The 19,165-nt window shown below is 33.8% G+C and overlaps 1 protein-coding gene across 2 annotated transcripts; it reads left to right on the top strand.

Annotated features, from left to right (window-relative positions):
* The first annotated feature begins 423 nt into the window (after positions 1 to 423).
* LOC127845675 (vacuolar protein sorting-associated protein 4B-like) lies at positions 424 to 14,769 on the top strand. Of its 2 annotated transcripts, none has more exons than XM_052376728.1 (12): positions 424 to 606; positions 1,883 to 1,994; positions 2,407 to 2,551; positions 4,069 to 4,136; positions 4,744 to 4,863; positions 5,500 to 5,537; positions 5,719 to 5,837; positions 6,287 to 6,456; positions 8,517 to 8,685; positions 9,251 to 9,362; positions 11,026 to 11,166; positions 12,420 to 14,769. In XM_052376728.1, the coding sequence occupies exons 1-12, from the start codon at positions 586 to 588 to the stop codon at positions 12,519 to 12,521; spliced, it is 1,317 nt and encodes a 438-aa protein (XP_052232688.1). In that variant the 5' UTR covers positions 424 to 585; the 3' UTR covers positions 12,522 to 14,769. The 2 variants fall into 2 exon arrangements, with proteins under 2 accessions (XP_052232688.1, XP_052232687.1); XM_052376727.1 differs by lacking the exon at positions 424 to 606 and adding an exon at positions 1,629 to 1,776.
* Positions 14,770 to 19,165: the final 4,396 nt, after the last annotated feature.

Below are 19,165 nucleotides of genomic sequence, written 5' to 3'. Positions count from 1 at the left end.
ATCTTCCGACAAAACGTCTTCTTAAAAAAAAGATAGTTCGACTATGTACATAGATATTGTCAATATCTATGTACATAGTCGAACTATCTTAAGACGTTTTTTCGGAAGATTTTTATTAATTTAGTACGTGTATGCATTATAATAAACAACGGGGTAACTAAAAATAAATAAATAAAAAAAACCATTGTGTTGACATATCGAGCGCCTATGGTTTTGATAGGTGGAATTCATGAAGTTGCGGACACTTTGACTCCCGATAACGGATTTCCTTTTAATTACTATAACAGTATTCTAAAGCGAATTCTGCATTTTGTCTTTTATTTTGTTGAAATATGTACTGATCATCATGACACATTTCCAGCATCACGAACAGAGATTTAAATTTTCCCGCAAGACAAAGTTACCTCCCTTATGTTAGTCATGTGACCACACACGGAAGAGTTCGGCTATTTCGCAAAAATATTCATTATTGGTTGACTATGAATCACAGTATTTGTCGTCTTTCTATCAATGATTTGAATAAGAAATTATAATAATAGTTTATTAACACTTAAATTAAGTAAGCTCATTGTATAAATACTCTCAATGTCTGGAAACACGCTACAGGTATACTCTTTAATAGACAAAATATTTACCCCACCCACAGTTTCGTTTTGTTTACATTATCAAATATCTGACAGGATAATGCTTCCTGTTCGTTGGAATTAACGGACAATCATTCTTGTATTATCGTCCTTATAAAGCATCCACACGCCATGATTGGTTGTATTTAGCTTTTTGCTGCTTCTTCACAAAAATGTGTAAATTTTAATGTTGTCAATCAATACGTTCATACTACCTGGTCATTTTAAATAACTTCTTGCACTGACTCTGCTGCTGGTCCAGCTAATCTACATCCTTACATTGATTTGTTTGTTTTAAACATATTTTACCCCGTGCGTGCCACGATGATGATAATATCATGACTTAAATTGCCCCTCCTAGTGCAACACCAGCAGGAAAGTAAGGAATGTGTCTAATGTATCGACTGTTTGTGTATTTGTATTTCTTATGATTATGTATTTGTATTTTAATACCCAAGTAATTGTCTTTCTTTTAACTAGCTTCTTTACTCTTGTTTTACTGTTTACATTTGTTGTATAGTCGGTTCAAAAGCTTCACAGCTTATGTTATTTGTTATTGTCTTGCCGACTCAAAATAAAATTGATTTGATTTGATTTGATTTGCAAATAACATGTCATGACTTCTGAAAAATAACATGCAAGCTTAATAAATGTAATGCCTTTTATAAATTTATGTATAGAAACGTATAATTAATGTTATAGTTAAAGCAATAGTTGAAAAACCAATCTTTGCATGATTTTACCTTCTTGTGAAACACTGTTTAAAGATAAAATATTTCATACTTTATTAAAATGTATAAATAGCACAGTCTCATTCCATCGAGTATGGTCAGATGACACTAATCAATACCCTACTCTAAAAATCTTGTCATATGACGAAAGTTAATATATATTTGAATGAATTCAATTGGCGATGTGTTAAGCGTGTTCATACAACATATATAGATATTGCATAATAGTCATGTGCCTGTGCGTAATTTGTTTACCATAAAATGTATATAAATAGCCCACTAACAACATTCTGATTTAAAGGCTTCCTGTAGGCGAAAGATTGAAGAGAATTTGTCAGTAGTTTCTAAATGTCCAGTGTTCGTTTTTTAAAATGTCTTACATACCAGGGAAAGGAGCCTATTATGGGGGAGCAGCTATATGTGTAGGTGTTGAACATCCAATTACAATTTTGAAATGTTTATACTTAACAAAAATGCATTTGTTGTGAATAAAATAAAAATATTTATTGTGTGTTGCTGTTATTCCAGAAAGCAATAGAGCTTGTTACCAAAGCTACAGAAGAGGATAAAAAGAAAAACTATGAAGAAGCTTTAAAACTATACCAACATGCTGTTGAGTATTTCTTGCATGCCATCAAATGTAAGCGATGTCATCTTTGTGTTAGAAGGTTAATAGTTTTTGGTTGTGATCGGTCGTTTATTTCAAAATGCTTTTAAGATAAAAATATGTAATGTTGTTTCATTTTCTGATTTTTGCCAATGTGTAACAGTATTTGTAAATAATCATTTTTATTTAAAGTCCAGTTACAGTAATGAAGTACAATTTCAATTGATACATCTACATCTAAATTTGATTTCGGAATTTTCTATTATGCACCAAAGACAAGAAAGCACCATTTAAAAGTATACAATGACATTTATGCATGAATATTTGTTGTATACTATCAGTGTTACTAAAGATTCTTCCTATCAAGCAGTGTTATGATTGCTCATGTATTACATGCTTATTTTCTGTAATTACATGTATTGGTATATATCAAACTCAACTTTAGATGAGGCCCAGAGTGATAAAGCCAAGGAGAGTATTCGGGCAAAGTGTATTCAGTACCTTGACAGAGCTGAAAAACTTAAGACATATCTTGGCAAGGGGGAGAAGAAAAAACCTGTCAAAGAAGGTGGTACATCGTCAGGAAAGAAGTATGTTGTTATAATTGTCAATTGCATATTCTAAATTTGTTTGGTGTCTGTTTTTTAAAAGCAGGGTTTGACATTAACTTTTTTTACAGCAAGACCATCGGACCAGCTCCTCTTAAAATGTACTAGCCCGAACCTGATGCCTACTAGACCATAAATGACGTAGCAAATGAACACAATTGTGTCATGTAACTGTTTAATCAGGATTTATCAGTAAATAATCAGTGAACACCAGATTTTTTTATGCATATAGTAAAACAATAAAATAACCCTTTTTTTTGCTTTTCTTCGTCAAATTCAAGCCATGGGAACTGACTCGATTTTCCATCTAGGATAAAATTGACGTTTTCATGTTTCTTCATATTTACGTTTTGTGTCAGTTAAGCGTCGGATTCTTTTTTATTAACTTATTTGTCGGACAAAAATCCGAACTTGAACAAAGCCATTCTTTAAATTACATTATCTTGTCTGCTACGCAAAAATGTTTACATTGACGATACCGATTTTCGATAGAAGTCGTAAAATCATGCTCTACAGTTTTACGACACTGCAGAAAATCATTAATACATTGTATTCATGACAACTTGACCAATTGAAACAAGCAATTTCTGCAGAAAGCTCTCCTTCTCGTCTAAAAATAGTGATGAATCATGTGAATGCTTCCCGTTTATTTAAATATACTAATTTTGTTTTAATGTAAATAACGGATACAAGAGTGATTTTACACATTAAAAGTAAAGGTTTTCACAGCAGTTATTTATGGTTATTTGAATCAGTATAGATTTTTTTTAAATTTATGTACGACCAGTCGGACAAGTTAGCCTGCAGTTTTACTAACCCGACCACCGATCTTACTAGATAATGTCTGTCGGACGTGCCTTAGTGTTGAACCCTGAAAAGATGCGTGGTCTTTATTGATTTAATGTTTAAATCATTTTGAATCTACAAAGGCTTGATACGGCAAAAAACTTAAGCTAAATGAAACACTTTCTAGTCTTTTTTATTGTTAGCACAACTGCTATTTGATTAAAAAAAATATCTCTGAGGCGAACGTTTGATGTCATATTTGTATGTTCCCAGAAACAGAGGGGCATATTGTCGGAACTTTGTCTATTTGTCTAAATAATTATTTGCTGCAGTTGTGTTTGTTTGCTTGTGAAATGACTTTCAATGATAACTCCATCTATCGTAATCGATGTCCAAATGTTTTTTTTAAATACCAGACACAAATGTTAACCTTAGGATAAATTATGATAATGAAGATAACCATTGACATTTTATTCTGATTGAATGACTGTTCAGTAGTTAGTAGTTATTGCTTGGATTACAAATAGGACATTTTGTGGTTCTGCTAAAGATTTTAGGAACTAAAAGCATTGGCAATTTTCAATTATTGTGGGATGTGTCCCAATACTTAATTACTTTTCTTTTTTGTGCTGCACAGACTTGAAATTTAATTTAAGAACCATAAGCTTTAAAGACACTCCAGAAATGCACACTTTTAATTATTGTTTGTTTAGGGCTAGTGACAGTGACAGTGATGATGAAAAAGATCCAGACAAGAAGAAGTTTGAAGGGGCTCTGTCAGGTAGGGGTACAGTTGTTTATTAATATTTATGAGTATCAGTTCATTTTAGTATGAGTTGAAGACAACAACAAATCTATAGAGTAAAATGTTGAGTATTTACCCAAAAAATTGATGCAGCCAAAAAATCTGTTACATGTACTTAAATGGTGGGCTAAATATCAGACAGTAAGTAATGGAATGGTTTTTATCATCACAGTATTTGTGAAACGTTTCATTTTCTTTTGTTCTTAAATTAAGTAGTTTTTGTTAGTTTAAATACATGTAAGCTAATGTTTAAGATGCCTGACTTGTTGGCTTTTTGTATAAATTTAAAGTCTCAGAAACAGTTTCACACTGTCAAAACCTGCGTATTAATTACAGCATATTACAATATATATGTGAACTTTTCTTCACTCGAGAAACAAATGAAGGCGTAGCTTGTTGTCAATATTCAGACACATTTATGGGAGAGAATATGTCTGTTGAAAGGGCAAATGCTAGGATGAGCATGTGTTGAAAATTCTTTGTTGTTGAATTATACGAATTAAATCAGTACTGAGCAATAGTGGTAATAATCCTAGTATGAAAGTGCTGTTGTATGTTAATTTTGATCTGTGACCCGGTACAGGAGCCATTGTGATGGAGAAGCCGAACATCAAGTGGGAAGATGTTGCAGGACTCGAAGGAGCCAAAGAAGCCCTGAAAGAGGCTGTCATCTTGCCGGTCAAGTTCCCTCATCTCTTCACTGGTAAGCCGCAGAAGTTAAGTTCCCTCATCTCTTCATGGTAATCTATGAGGGGTCAAGACCAAATTGTTTTTGATTGTTAAGGAATAGGGATCTAGTTCCCATATTACTTCATGTTGATAAGCAACAAAGGTTGAGTTCCTTCATGCATGTATCTTTGTATGTAAATTTTTAATTACCATCAAATTAAAAGATTAAGTTTGCACTTTCCATGTCTACCAGTATGCTTAATAGTAATTCTTAAAATTATGAAGTAAATTAAACTGAGCAATTGCAGTGTTTGTTCTAAATGGATGTGATGATTCATATAAAGTGTTACTTTTTTTTTCACACATTGAAGTACATGGTCAAAATGTTCATGTACACTGTACTGTATTAATCATTATTTTAGCCGCCTTCTGATAAAACAGGGCTTTTTGCAACTCTTAAACTATTCTACCAGATAAGCCTTTGCACAGGCTAATCTCAAACATTACTTTCCACCTAGTCAGAATTTTTCTTTAGAACTGTAATCCTTTTACCATAAAATTCCATAAAAGCAGAAAGTGTCGTCCCTAATTTGCCTGTGCAGCCTTGACAGGCTTATCTGAGACGATACTTTACACACATGAAGACTGGATCATTTGTTTTGTTTTGCAGGCAACAGAAAACCATGGCGTGGTATTTTGTTGTATGGGGTAAGTCTTTTTTGTTTTTCAAACAAATTGAAAAACAGTTTTTAATTGTGCATAAAGAAAACAGACAGTGTTAATTATTTTGTAACTTATATTAAAGATAAATTATGTGTTTATAGCTATAACTTCACTAGCATCACTTATTGTCAATAGTTCTTGTTGCATGAAGTGTCTATGTCTTCAGCCCCCTGGTACTGGCAAGTCCTTCTTGGCCAAGGCTGTTGCAACCGAAGCCAACAACTCAACATTTTTCTCCGTATCATCTGCTGACCTTGTATCCAAGTGGCTCGGAGAGTCAGAAAAGTATGGCGGTCTTTTCACATTAAACTTAACAATTCTCTCTGTCTGCACTCGGTTTCTGAGAACTTTAATGTGCTGTTTTGGCTGAGTGTTTTTTGTGTGTGTGTTAACTTAGCATGACAGTTTTGAGATGTGAATATTTCGAAAAAATATTCACTTTTAAAGCTTTGTTCAAATGTTTGTTAATAAAGTTACTGTTTGGTATAATTGCAAAAAACAAACATAAAGTAAAATCAATTGAATGGAAAACTTTAATTTAATGATTTTAGTTCATGAAAACGAAATAAATTGATCACTTGCTGAATTGTTGCAGCTCTAAACAGATACCATCCACATGTTTATAAAGAGTTTTTTTGCTTTCTTAAAACGTCTATTAAAAGTTTTTAGCTGGATGATTTATTGTGTACCATTTGGTGTGTGGATATTGACGCAAATGACACCACTGACTTCAGGCTAGTAAAGACGCTGTTCAATATGGCGAGAGAGAATAAACCCAGCATCATCTTTATAGACGAGGTGGACGCACTGTGCGGGTCTCGAAGTGAGAATGAGTCCGAGTCAGCTCGCAGAATTAAAACAGAGTTCCTCATACAGATGCAGGGTGTTGGCAATGATCAAGAGGGTAACTCAGACTGTAGTTTTTAGCTCATCTATTTTTTGAAAAATATTATGAGCTATTGTCATCACCTTGGCGTCGGCGTTGGCGTTGGCGTTGGCGTCGGCGTCCGGTTAAGTTTTGCGTTTAGGTCCACTTTTCTCAGAAAGTATCAATGCTATTGCATTCAAACTTGGTACACTTACTTACTATCATGAGGGGACTGGGCAGGCAAAGTTAGATAACTCTGGCGTGCATTTTGACAGAATTATGTGCCCTTTTTATACTTAAAAAATTGAAAGTTTTGGTTAAGTTTTGCGTTTAGTTCCACTTTTCTCAGTAAGTATCAATGCTATTGCATTCAAACTTGGTACACTTACTTACTATCATGAGGGGACTGGGCAGGCAAAGTTAGATAACTCTGGCATGCATTTTTACAGAATTATGTGCCCTTTTTATACTTAGAAAATTGACAATTTTGGTTAAGTTTTGTGTTTAGGTCCATTTTATTCCTTAAGCATCAAAGCTATTGCTTTCATACTTGCAACACTTACTAACTATCATAAGGGGACTGTGCAGGCAAAGTAATGTAACTCTGACTGGCATTTTGACAGAATTATGTGCCCTTTTTATACTTAGAAAATTGAAAATTTGATTAAGTTTTGTGTTTAGGTCCACTTTATTCCTACAGTATCAAAGCTATTGCTTTCATACTTGCAAGATTTATGAACTATCATAAGGGGACTGTGCAGGCAAAGTTATGTAACTCTGACTGGCATTTGGACGGAATTATGGGCCCTTTATACTTAGAAAATTGAAAATTTGGTTAAGATTTATGTTTTGGTCCACTTTACCCCTAAAGTATCATAGATATTGCTTTCATACTTGGAACACTCACAAACTATCATAAGGGTACAGTAAAAGGACAAGTTGCATAACTCTGGTTGTCATTGTTACGGAATTATGGCCCTTTTTTGACTTAGTAACTTTTAATATATGGTTAAATTTTGTGTTTCGATCCACTTTACTTCTTAAGTATCAAGGCTATTGCTTTCAAACTTCAAATACTTACATGCTATCATGGGGTTACTGTACCTGGCAACTTGAATTTTACTTTGACCTTTGAATGACCTTGACTCTCAAGGTCAAATTATTAAATTTTGCTAAAATTGCCATAACTTCTTTATTTATGATTAGATTTGATTGATACTTTGATGAAACTACTCTTACCTGACATACCACAATAGACTCCACCCAAACCATCCCCCGTGCCCTCCCCACCCCTCCCCCCCCTCCCCCCCCCTTCCCCCTCCCTAATTTTTTTTTTTTTTTTTTAAACATCTCACAAATGACCACCACACCCTCACACTATACCCCCCCCCCCCACCCCACCCCCCCCAATTTTTTTTTTGATTTTTTTTTTTTTTTTTTTTTTAAGATAATCTCACAAATTACCACCACACCCTCACACTATACCCCCCCCCCCCCCATTTTTTTTTTTAAAACGGTTATGTTTGAAATACCGTCCAACCATCGCACCCAAACCCCCCCCCATCGCCCCCCCCCCCCCCCCCGATTTTTTTTTTTTTTTTTTTTTTTCGCTTTTTTGGAAGATAATGTAATAAATGTCCACAACCCCACACTATACACCCCTCTTCACTCCACTCATCCCTCCTTTGTAATTGAAAATGAGAGTCCCTTCACCTTTAAAAAGAAAATAGATGAGCGGTCTGCACCCGCAAGGCGGTGCTCTTGTTATGTTTTGTTTCTGCCTTATAGGGATTCATGGGAAATTGTTATATACAGCACTACATGTGATATTTGTTATTGTCTTTGTTGGTCTAATGAAGTTATAAACATAGTTGTGTCTCAGAATAAATACTAGATTTCATAAACTTGTTCACTCTTTGTATTCTTTTTTATCAAAACTTTCTTTAACTGTTTCAGTATTAAGTTAAACCTTAATATTTCATTCAAAATAAAAGTATAAATAATTTGTGTCCATAAAGAGACTAAATGCATTACTGATGTATTTTTTTACCGTGGCATCGTCACAAGTGTCCAAGTGATACATTACATTTTGACAGGCGTACTAGTATTGGGTGCCACAAATATTCCTTGGGCCCTTGATGCTGCCATTCGTAGGCGATTTGAGAAGCGCATCTACATACCTTTACCAGAGGCTGCCGCTAGATCCACCATGTTTAAATTACATCTAGGAGCTACACCAAACTCTCTGTCTGATGAGGATTTTAGGTATGTTTCCAGTTTTCATTAAACAGCTTACAATATGATGTTGTTTGTTTCTCCTCTTTGAACTCACTGAGCAAAATAGTTGTGATCCTACAATGTTATTACCCAAGGAAAACAATTAATATTTATTTTTTAAGTGGCGTTTGAGAAACCTTTATAACACAACGAATATCATGTAATTTGTCGTATTTGGATGCATGCTTTTACTTAAATTACATAATAAAATGAAATTCAGTGTTAAAGTTTGTAACTGACTCATCACAAAATTTAGTGACTTGTATAAAGACAAAAAGTATAACAAAATCAGATGAATAAAGTAGTAAAAGATTATTATGATCAACACAAAATGACTAACACATAGACAAAAATACAACTAAATAAGATTGATTATCAATTTAAAGCTTTTAATTTTCAGATCTACTGACCTAGATTTGGAAATGGGTCAAAGGGTGAATTTACTCAGTGCTCAATCAATTTAAGGTCTTTTAGTGGATGCTTAGGCCTTGTACCTTTCTAAAAAACTACACTTTTTCCAATAATACTAATGGACTTGTTTGCTGTTGTACAGAGAGCTGGGTCGTCGTGCTGAGGGTTACTCAGGCGCAGACGTGTCCATTGTTGTAAGAGACGCCCTCATGCAGCCTGTACGTAAGGTGCAGACAGCCACACACTTCCGCAAGGTGAGTAGTGGAGAAAGCATTTTAATGTAAAAATGAAGCTTTGTTATCAAAACTTTTGAAAACCGGTGGATCTGTAATGAGGCTATTGCACGTGTTTTCTCGTAGGAATGGGGCTATTACAGCTATGATGTTGTAGGAATGGGGCTATTATAGGTGTGTTGATGATGGAATGAGGCTATTACAGGTGTGTTGTAGGAATGGGCCTATTACAGGTGTGTTGTTGTAGGAATGATGCTATTACAGGTGTGTTGTAGGAATGGGGCTATTACAGGTGTGTTGTTGTAGGAATGGAGCTATTACAGGTGTGTTGTTGTTGGAATGGGGCTATAACAGGTGTGTTGTTGTAGGAATGGGGCTATTACAGTTGTGTTGTTGTAGGAATGGGGCTATTACAGGTGTGTTGTAGGAATGTGGCTATTACAGGTAGGTTGTTGTAGGAATGGGGCTATTACAGGTGTGTTGTTGTAGGAATGGGGCTATTACAGGTGTGTTGTAGGAATAGGGCTATTAATAATTACAGGTGTGTTGTTGTAGGAATGGGGCTATTACAGGTAGGTTGTTGTAGGAATGGGGCTTTTTCAGGTGTGTTGTTGTAAGAATGATGTGTTGTTGTAGGAATGGGGCTATTACAGGTGTGTTGTTGTAGGAATGGGGCTATTACAGGTGTGTTGTTGTAGGAATTGGGCTATTACAGGTGTGTTGTTGTAGGAATGGGGCTATTACAGGTGTGTTGTTGTAGGAATGGGGCTATTACAGGTGTGTTGTAGGAATGGGGCTATTACAGGTGTGTGTTGTTGTAGGAATGGGGCTTTTACAGGTCTCATGTAGGAATTTAGATAGTACACCAGTGTTGTATGAACATGGTTATGCAACAAACTTGTTGGGGCATATATATACATGTACATGTTCTATGTAAGGATATTTTACAGATATTTTGATCATGAAATGGGGTAATTTTGAAGATGTTGAGGTAGATATAAGGCTGACATCAATGTTTTAGGAGCATAGATATATAATATTGGACAATTGTTTTTTGACATCAATCTTTTACATCACTATTGTCATAGGAAAATTGCTTGTGCACCAATTTTGTATTAGGAGTGAGGTTATTGTAGAACTTTTGTATGAACATTTATATAACACCAACAGTGTAAGAATAAACATATTACACCAATGATGTATGAACAAGAATGTAAAACTAATGATGTAACAACACTTATGTTGGAACACATTTATTACAAGATCATTGTAATAGGCATGAGGTTATTGAAGCCTTTTTTTTGTGAGAATATGACACCAATGTTATAAGACCATGGATACTGCACTAATCTTGTAGAAACATTTATACTACACCATTTTTGTTATAGGAATGTTTTTTTTAGGAATTAGTATGTTATTGCAACAATAGATGAGGATATGACACCACTGCTGTTGTTAGTGAAGCATTGTTTTGTTAAAATGAGTATATGACACCAATATTTTTGGAACAAGAATATCACAGCAATGTTGTAGAAAATGGATTTAACACCAATTCTGTGATGGGAATGTGGTTATTTTAGGAAGAATGCCATCCCAATATTGTACAATTAATGAGAATGTAACACCAATATTTGTGAAGAAACATGGATAATGTGCCAATATGTTGAACATGCTGCTGTTGTAGGTACGCGGCCCCTCCAGGTCAGACCCCAATTTTATAGTGGATGACCTGTTGACCCCTTGCTCTCCTGGCGCCCCAGGTGCCATAGAGATGAACTGGACACAAGTGGATGGTGACAAACTCCTGGAACCTGTTGTCAGCATGGTATGTAGGTTAAAAGACATGGGCTGTGCTCTGTAAAAAGGGGGTTTAATGCATGTGCATAAAGTGTCGTTCCAGATTAGCCTGTGCAGTCCGCACAGGCTAATCAGGGAGGACACTTTCTGCTTTTATGATATTTTTCATTTTAAGCAAGTCTCTTATCAGCAAAAATCCAGTTAAGCCGGAAAGTGTCGTCCCTGATTAGCCTGTGTGGACTGCACAGGCTAATCTAGGACGACACTTTATGCACATGCATTAAACTCCCTTTTTACAGAGCACGACTCACACATAATGGGAAAAGCCGATTTACTCGATAAAATGTCCAATATTAATGTGGGTCATTGACAAACTACATGAACCTGTTGTCAGCATGGTATCTAGCGTATAGAATCCGTTGAAAGCATTAAAGGTAGCATATACAACATGCACTGCAAAAACTTTTGTCTGACACAGTATTATATGTCTGACAAGTTATGGCCTTGGACAATTTTCTGACATAATGTTTCATGGTTTATTATATCTTGCAAACTTTGTTATGAAGCTCATAATCAACATTTAAAAATGTATGAATCCATTAAAAATCATAACAGAGTGATTTAGTTGTCTGAATATCCAGTCTGTTTTTTCAGTCAGAAAGTACCATAGTCTGATAAAAGACAATATACACTGTGAAATGTGTGTTGTTTAGAGTTTAGATGAAAGACAATATACTCTTAAAAAGTTTTTTACAATTTTTAAAATACAGGTAACAAGTTTTGATAAATACCATCATAATTTATTGCAATGTATGTATTATGGTGAATGGTTGTCAAGCCTCTTTTTTGCCGACTTGAGGCCAAAGTTAGCTATTCCCATCACATTGTGTCAAGCCTCTGGCATTATGCGGTGTGCTTAGTAAACCTTCACCTCGATACCACTCAAGAGGCCATATTTATGATCAAGTCTTAATGAAACTTTGTCAGCATGTGTATCAAAACAATTTCTTGGCCAAGTTGGAATCAGGGCCAATGTAGAAAAGAACTTTTATGACTCAATCTTGATAGAACTTGACAATGTTTAGGCTAAGTTCAAATCTGGGTCACATTCCTCTAGAAACTGGTTAACAAGTTCATATCTTTAAAAGCTTATGCAACTTATGTTGTATGGTTAAGCAAAAGTTATAGCCATCTGATAAAATTCTAATAAAAAAACACAATCAAACTGTTGGAATTTTGTAAGTATTTTGTTAATTTGTTATTATTTTTTTTTTTTTGTAGGCGGATATGTTAATGTCCCTGGCAACTCAGAAAGCAACTGTGAATGAAAAAGACTTAAAAAAGCTGGAGGAGTTTACATCAGATTTTGGCCAAGAAGGATAGTTATCAGCCACAAAACAAATCAGAACTCGAACCAGTTACTTTCATTTAATTGTTGCACATATACTTGTTAATTATTTAAGTAACCATAATTAACATAGTCGTCTGGTTTCTTATTTTGAGGAATTGGGATGTAGTAAAAGCTACATGTATTTGAAGTTTTCACAATAAAACACCAGATTCTTTATAAGTTGATTGTAGTTTTTGTAAAGTAATAATGGAAACCTTACATTGTATGTTTGCATTTTTTATCTATTCATTGAAGGGATGCCCTGAGCAGTGAGCACGGCTGTAATTATTTATGCAGTATTGTATTGTGGACAGTAACCATGCTGTTTTAGTTGATTGTTGAACTAAGTCCTACTTTGTCTGGACTGCTGTTAATCATAGAACCAGGTACTTTTAATTGAAACAACAAATAACATCTACCATCCTGGTGGGTGATGGTACAATTTTTTAAAACACATTAACTAAGTTTCATTCATTATGTATCAGTATCCTGTGTGGGAATGCCTATCAGCAGGCCATATATACAGGTACCTTAAACAGACCATACCAAAATGTCAAAAATACAAAAGAAACACTTCATGGAATGCAGTGAAATGAGTGCATCAACATACGATAGGAGCCATGCAGGCTTATCCTGACGACAATCCTGTGTTTATACTAGATTATGTAGAATAGACTTTCTTTAAACAAAAATCCTATAAAAGTTGAAACTGTCATCTTTGATCACTTTACCCTTATGCTTTAAACTCAGTTTTACCACAAACAGATTCATATATTATTGACATGTTCATGCACAAATAATCAAGTTTTTATTTCACAAAGTTATGTTTATCATCACAGACAGGTAGAGAGGACTAAAGAAAGTTTTTTAATGCCTTTATGGCACAAACACTAAAGAATAATTTAGAATGTCTTATTTATAGCAATGGCTGGTGACAGTTCTTGCCATATGAACATAGCAGGTTGTATTGTTTTAAACAAGAATCATTGCCATATTTAAGTTGAGGTCTGAGATCAACGCTCATACATGAAAATGGATTGCACTTTTGAGCCCAAGTGTGGATTCAGCACTTAAGTAAAATGCTCTGTATCCACCAAAAACCTTTAATTATTTGTTAAAGACCTTTCTTACTAGATTCAAGTTTTTAAGGGTCATTTCCAACCCTTGGATACGGATGAGCAGCAAACAGCATAAAACCTTAACAGACTGCGAGTTACTCGCAGGCTATTCTGGTTTTATGCTGTTTGCACATAGCCATTTTCACTTTGCCTCTGAGTGGGACAGGGTTAATAGCCCTGATCTTGGTTCTGCCTTCAGATTCACAATTCTTTTAAATTATTTCTAATTTGAAAACTGTTAAAAGTATACCATCTGGATTAAAGATCTTACAAGTGTTGATTTGCACCCTTTGTGCGACAAACTTAAATTAATCATATCAATTTACTCCCAGACTATTCCCAACTAGAACGCATTTTTTTTGTTATAATATTTGTATGGTACTGTAACTATCATATGTTTTTTGTCTAAGTACAAATAATAAATTAAATCCAATTGTGAAAATTATTGTCCCTTGTAAATTCTTCCATTTGTACATACAAAAGATGTTTAAATAAAAAATCACAATAGATGTTGTTGTTTTTAAAATAAATAATTAAGAAAATCAACTTGTAATGGCTGCAGTTATTATTTTAGTTAAGGTATTCATGAATGTGTGTTCACAACACATAAAATAAAGAATAATTTTGTGTTTACCATGATGAAGAAACAATACTTAGTGCAAATTTAAAGATAGTGATGGTAATCATGTGGTGTGTTATAACTTGTATATTGTAAATTGTATGTAAATAGCTGATAAATGACATTGCAATGATGTCATACTATTTTTCAGAAATGTAACTACATGGTAAAGTGCAACTAATTGATTTCTACATACACTTGAGTGTTTGTTTGACATGATATTAAAGTTACTTTAGAAACATAAATAATTACACAAAATTACTATGCAACAAAGGTCAGCAACACAAAATAAATATGAAACAAGATAGGCATTTGAGAACATCATATTTTATCATCAATTTATTCAACTGAAAATATGTATCTACTGAAATATGATAAGCATCACGCGGAGTGTTAAGTGCTTATTTTCAATAAATGTTCCTCATTGTGTGTTTAAGATTAACTTATGTCTTTATTCTGGTAAATTTGTTATATTTCTGAATCTGTATTAAATATTGAACCATGTTTGATGTTAGTTTTTACACCTGGTTATAGTCCTATTAGAGAATGTTAACAGCAAGCCTCGCCTTTTCCTATGGCATATTAGACTCGTCTGATATCCCATGGTATCAAGAGTCACCAACTATATATGTATTATAGATGTAGTCCAATAGACCAGTTTTGAATACGGATTTTGGCGCATGTGCAATGCACTGGTAGGCAAAAGCACTGATTACAGTAACGTTAAACATATGGATAATGGAACGTGCTTAGCCAATAAATCGAAACGAAGCTCTGAAAAAACAACAATATGATAACACCTATATAATATTTCAAATACATGTATATCATATTTATTGCCAATATAGTTTATTAATACATTTATTTGCATTTTAAAAAAAAATACGCGTCATTAGAATCAACGGAAAGATTGCCTGAAGACTGAATTGCCAGCAATTTGACAAAATAAAGAGCTCTTTGCATTAGCCGTATTATTTTTTAACACCAGAGCTTCAATTAATTACGAAAATAATTATACAACTACGTATAAAATTATAGTTATCAATGGTATGAGTACGCTAGTTTGATAAAAAATAACTATGAATGATAGAAAGTGTAAGGGGTGCATTAAAAATAAACGTACTACAAGGCCTTATTAAAGCAAAGTGCATGGCTGTATTTAAATGTAATTTTTAATTGGATGGGTTTTGTACAATTAATGACCCTTTTGAGGAATATTAACATACATCTGGAAAAAAACATTTTACGTGATTCAAATTGAATTTGTGTATTCATGTATATTGAAGACTCGTTACTAGTGAAAATGAGTGACAAATATCTAAAATTTAACACACACACACATATATTTTTTTAATTTATATATCTTTTATTTTTCGTAAATATTATTTACCCCCGTTGGTGTCAAACGTAATTTCTTGTTTTTATGATGCCGTTCGTGTCTTGTCGTGGCATTTAATCTTCATATTTTATTTTATTTCAGTCTCATCCATTTACATGTACAACATAGTAAATACAAGATATAAAAACACATGTATAACAACATCTGTAAATGGCCATTCAAATTTGAATTATAAGAGACTATAAAAAGTAGTCTATATACATGTAATACAGTTAACACATTCTATTCCGTAAGTGAGTGAGTGAGTGTGATTGTGTGAATACTATGTATGCAATATCAATGTTTTCATATTGATATATGTTAATGTATCTGACTTAAAACAATGTGATTAATGAATTATTGGGAGAGAGTATATACATAATGCATTAAAAAATGCAACAACTGTACAGTTAACCAAAAGCCATATCAGTAGTGCTAATCTTAACTTTCATGTATAAGATTAAAAACTGCCTTAAAAGCAAGAATTTTAAGATACTAAAATGAAATATCGTGACTTTTGCCAACATTGTAAAATGTAGATAAAACACATATCACCACAGGCCAGGCCTGAAGTGAACTGATTAGCGCCACTGATATGTACTATATAATATTCTTAGGAAATTATAATGTTTCCTTGTACACTATGTAAAACAGTAAGATCAAGTAAGACTAAAAGAATGAATAATCTAAATATCTGATAGTATAATCAAGAAATATGGTAATCCATGGCATGTACACTGGTGGTCATCACAGGGGGTTTCAGCACAGACCAATTGACCAAGACACTGCCAGTGTACATACAACAGACCACCCCTACTGCCCAACTACACTATATATACAAATAGTTATTTCTAGATTGAAGTATTTTGTAACAGGTTTTGTCAGTCTCATACATAACACTTTCATTTGAAAAAAGAAATATAAATTTATCCTGGTCTGACATATTAATAAAGTTGTTATCTATTTCTGTGGCCTTACGTAATAAGACATTTCTATCGTCAACATAAGCAGAACATTTAAGTATTACATGAATCTCATTTTCGATTGATAAATTGCAAATTGGGCATAACCGTAAATTTTCAGGTAAATTCTTATATTTTCCTGTTTCTAGTCGAATAGATGCCACCCCACACCGGAATTTAGCAAAAGCAGATTTATATTTTATGGGCATTTTAGATTTCACATAACATTCTGTATCAAAATCATGCTTAAAAATACGATATGTTCTACGTTTGTTCCTACCAGTACGGGATGGACCTTGTTCACTCTGTATTGAATCTTTCCACTGTTCTATGTATTTATTCATGGTTACAGATTCCACCAGATTACATAATTGCTTGGAGGTAATTGTTGCACATTCATCAAGGTAATTCAACATATCAATACTTCTGAAATAAGATTTAACATAATATTGCCAATGTCTGCAGTTATTATTACTTCTATGACAACATATTGAGAACACTTTACTATTCATTCTATACTGACTACTGATTACTGGGTCCGGTTTAATAAAAAACTACAAAACACGACTGTAGTCGCGCGACTGTGCGGTCGACCGACGGTTGTCGGCTGCCAACTGACAAATTGTCGCGTTCACGGAGAAATTTGCCGCGACTGTGGTCGCATGACTGTGTGGTCATTCGACTGCGGTCGTTGTAGTCGCTATTTTTAGAACATTATCACTTCCGCCATCAACATACTTTTATTTATTGTGCGAAAACTCATATCACGGAAAGTAAATCTTAAATTTGTTAAAATAATATGATATAATTTGTTTAAACAGAATTCGCTTGCGGAGTCTTCGTTTAAGGTGTGTTGGTAATAATATTCATTAAGTGTTCAAAGTTCAAATACAAAATCTGACGCAATGAAATAAATTCTACTACTATGGTTCACGCGTCTCTGGACAATGTCCTTTCGCGTGTCAAAATTGCAGAACCTCAAACATACTTGCCAACGCAGTTTCAAGATGTTGGTACTAAAGACCGTACATTTATATGAATATTCACTATATACCAATATGAATTGGTGCGCTCGACAAATCGGACGGAAGGAAGGATCGAATGAATAATGCTCGTAGATCGAGGAAAACGCGTGCAAAAACTGCATTGTGGAGTCTGAATGTCTACGAAAGTCTTTAAAACCAAATAACGGGTTTGCAATCAGCTCTGGAATTCACTAATAATTATGGACATACCTCTGAGACATTTTTGTTAAAATGTTCTTTTATATCTGGCTTCTAAATCTGCCCAATAATTATTGCACTTAAAGGTTTGATACATTGCATTATCGTCTGCAAAATTCATATCAATGAGAATCTATCTAAATAAGGTTGATATTTCACTTTTATAGGATTGAACTTATGACACTTTATCTGCAATGATCGTTTTGTTAATTATTCATATTCCTTTGTAAATTTCACTTCAACTTGATACACATACTCGAATAATATGTATGGGACTCTTCTAAATAAATCTAGGTACATGGTACCGAGAAAATTGTATTTCGGGGAGTTCGTTCCTGCATATTTTATAATACTGTCAACATATCTGAGATTTGCTTTATTGATACCATGCTGTTTTGTCTAAAGTAAACGGTATTTTTATACAGGATATATTTCACATCTGATCTGAAAAAAAACGTCATGAATTCGTATTGTCGGTACTAGGAGATTAATCAAATAAATATTTGAAGCATCTGTAAGTATTAAAAAAAAGTTTACTTACACTTATCTTGTCTGTTTTTAAGATATTAGTCTGGTTATTGATGGCTCGAAACTGATCTAGTAATCTGAGTGTTTTGTAGCATTATTTTTGTGATTTCATTTTATTATTGATGTCTTTATCAATATATCATTTTATTTCTTAACCTACAAAAATGACGTAATGATTCATGAGGGAAAATACCTATCCTTTATTTGTTGATATTTGTTTCTGTTTTTCCCTTTATTCGTTGTAACCACAAATTCTTTCTTCTAAAAGCCATTATTCATTATTTAATATTGATGTAGGTTATATGACTCATTCAATATTGTTATTACACAATTAAATTGGTACTGTTTCTTATATATAAACACGAAGTGATGAAGCTATTGGTGGAGTAACATTAAAGTTGTACACATGTAACTAAGTATCGACACCATTTTACTTTACACTTTACTGCATGTATAAATCATTTGTGCGTATGGTATAAGTATTGCCGTATTTTATAACATTTTGTATTTTTACAATTTTAAAAGAATGCTATCAATATACATGTATGTTGTCATTCCATATAGTTCAGCATATATATGAGTTGTACTCTGTCAAAAGTGGGTTAAATGCATGTGCGTAAACTGTCGTCCCAGATTAGCCTATGCAGTCCTCACAGGCTAAATAGGGACGATATTTTCCGATTTTATGATATTGTTCGTTTAAAGAAAGTGCCTCCTTAACAAAGGTCTATTTTAGGCACACAGTGTCGTCCCTGATTAGCCTGTGCGGACTACACAGGCTAAAAGTGGACGCTACTTTACGCACATTG

Source organism: Dreissena polymorpha, chromosome 9, assembly GCF_020536995.1.
Source record: "Dreissena polymorpha isolate Duluth1 chromosome 9, UMN_Dpol_1.0, whole genome shotgun sequence".
Classification (NCBI taxonomy): Eukaryota; Metazoa; Mollusca; class Bivalvia; order Myida; family Dreissenidae; genus Dreissena; species Dreissena polymorpha.
Note: the sequence above shows the minus strand (reverse complement) of the source record. Positions and strands in the feature narration are given on the sequence as shown.

Excerpts from the sequence above, each read along its gene's own strand:
- LOC127845675 (XM_052376727.1), top strand. The coding sequence starts at position 1,726 with ATGTCTTACATACCAGGGAAAGGAGCCTATTATGGGGGAGCAGCTATA. Across the intron at positions 1,995-2,406 it reads TTTCTTGCATGCCATCAAAT|ATGAGGCCCAGAGTGATAAA; the intron begins GTAAGCGATGTC and ends ACTCAACTTTAG. Across the intron at positions 11,167-12,419 it reads TGGAACCTGTTGTCAGCATG|GCGGATATGTTAATGTCCCT; the intron begins GTATGTAGGTTA and ends TTTTTTTTGTAG.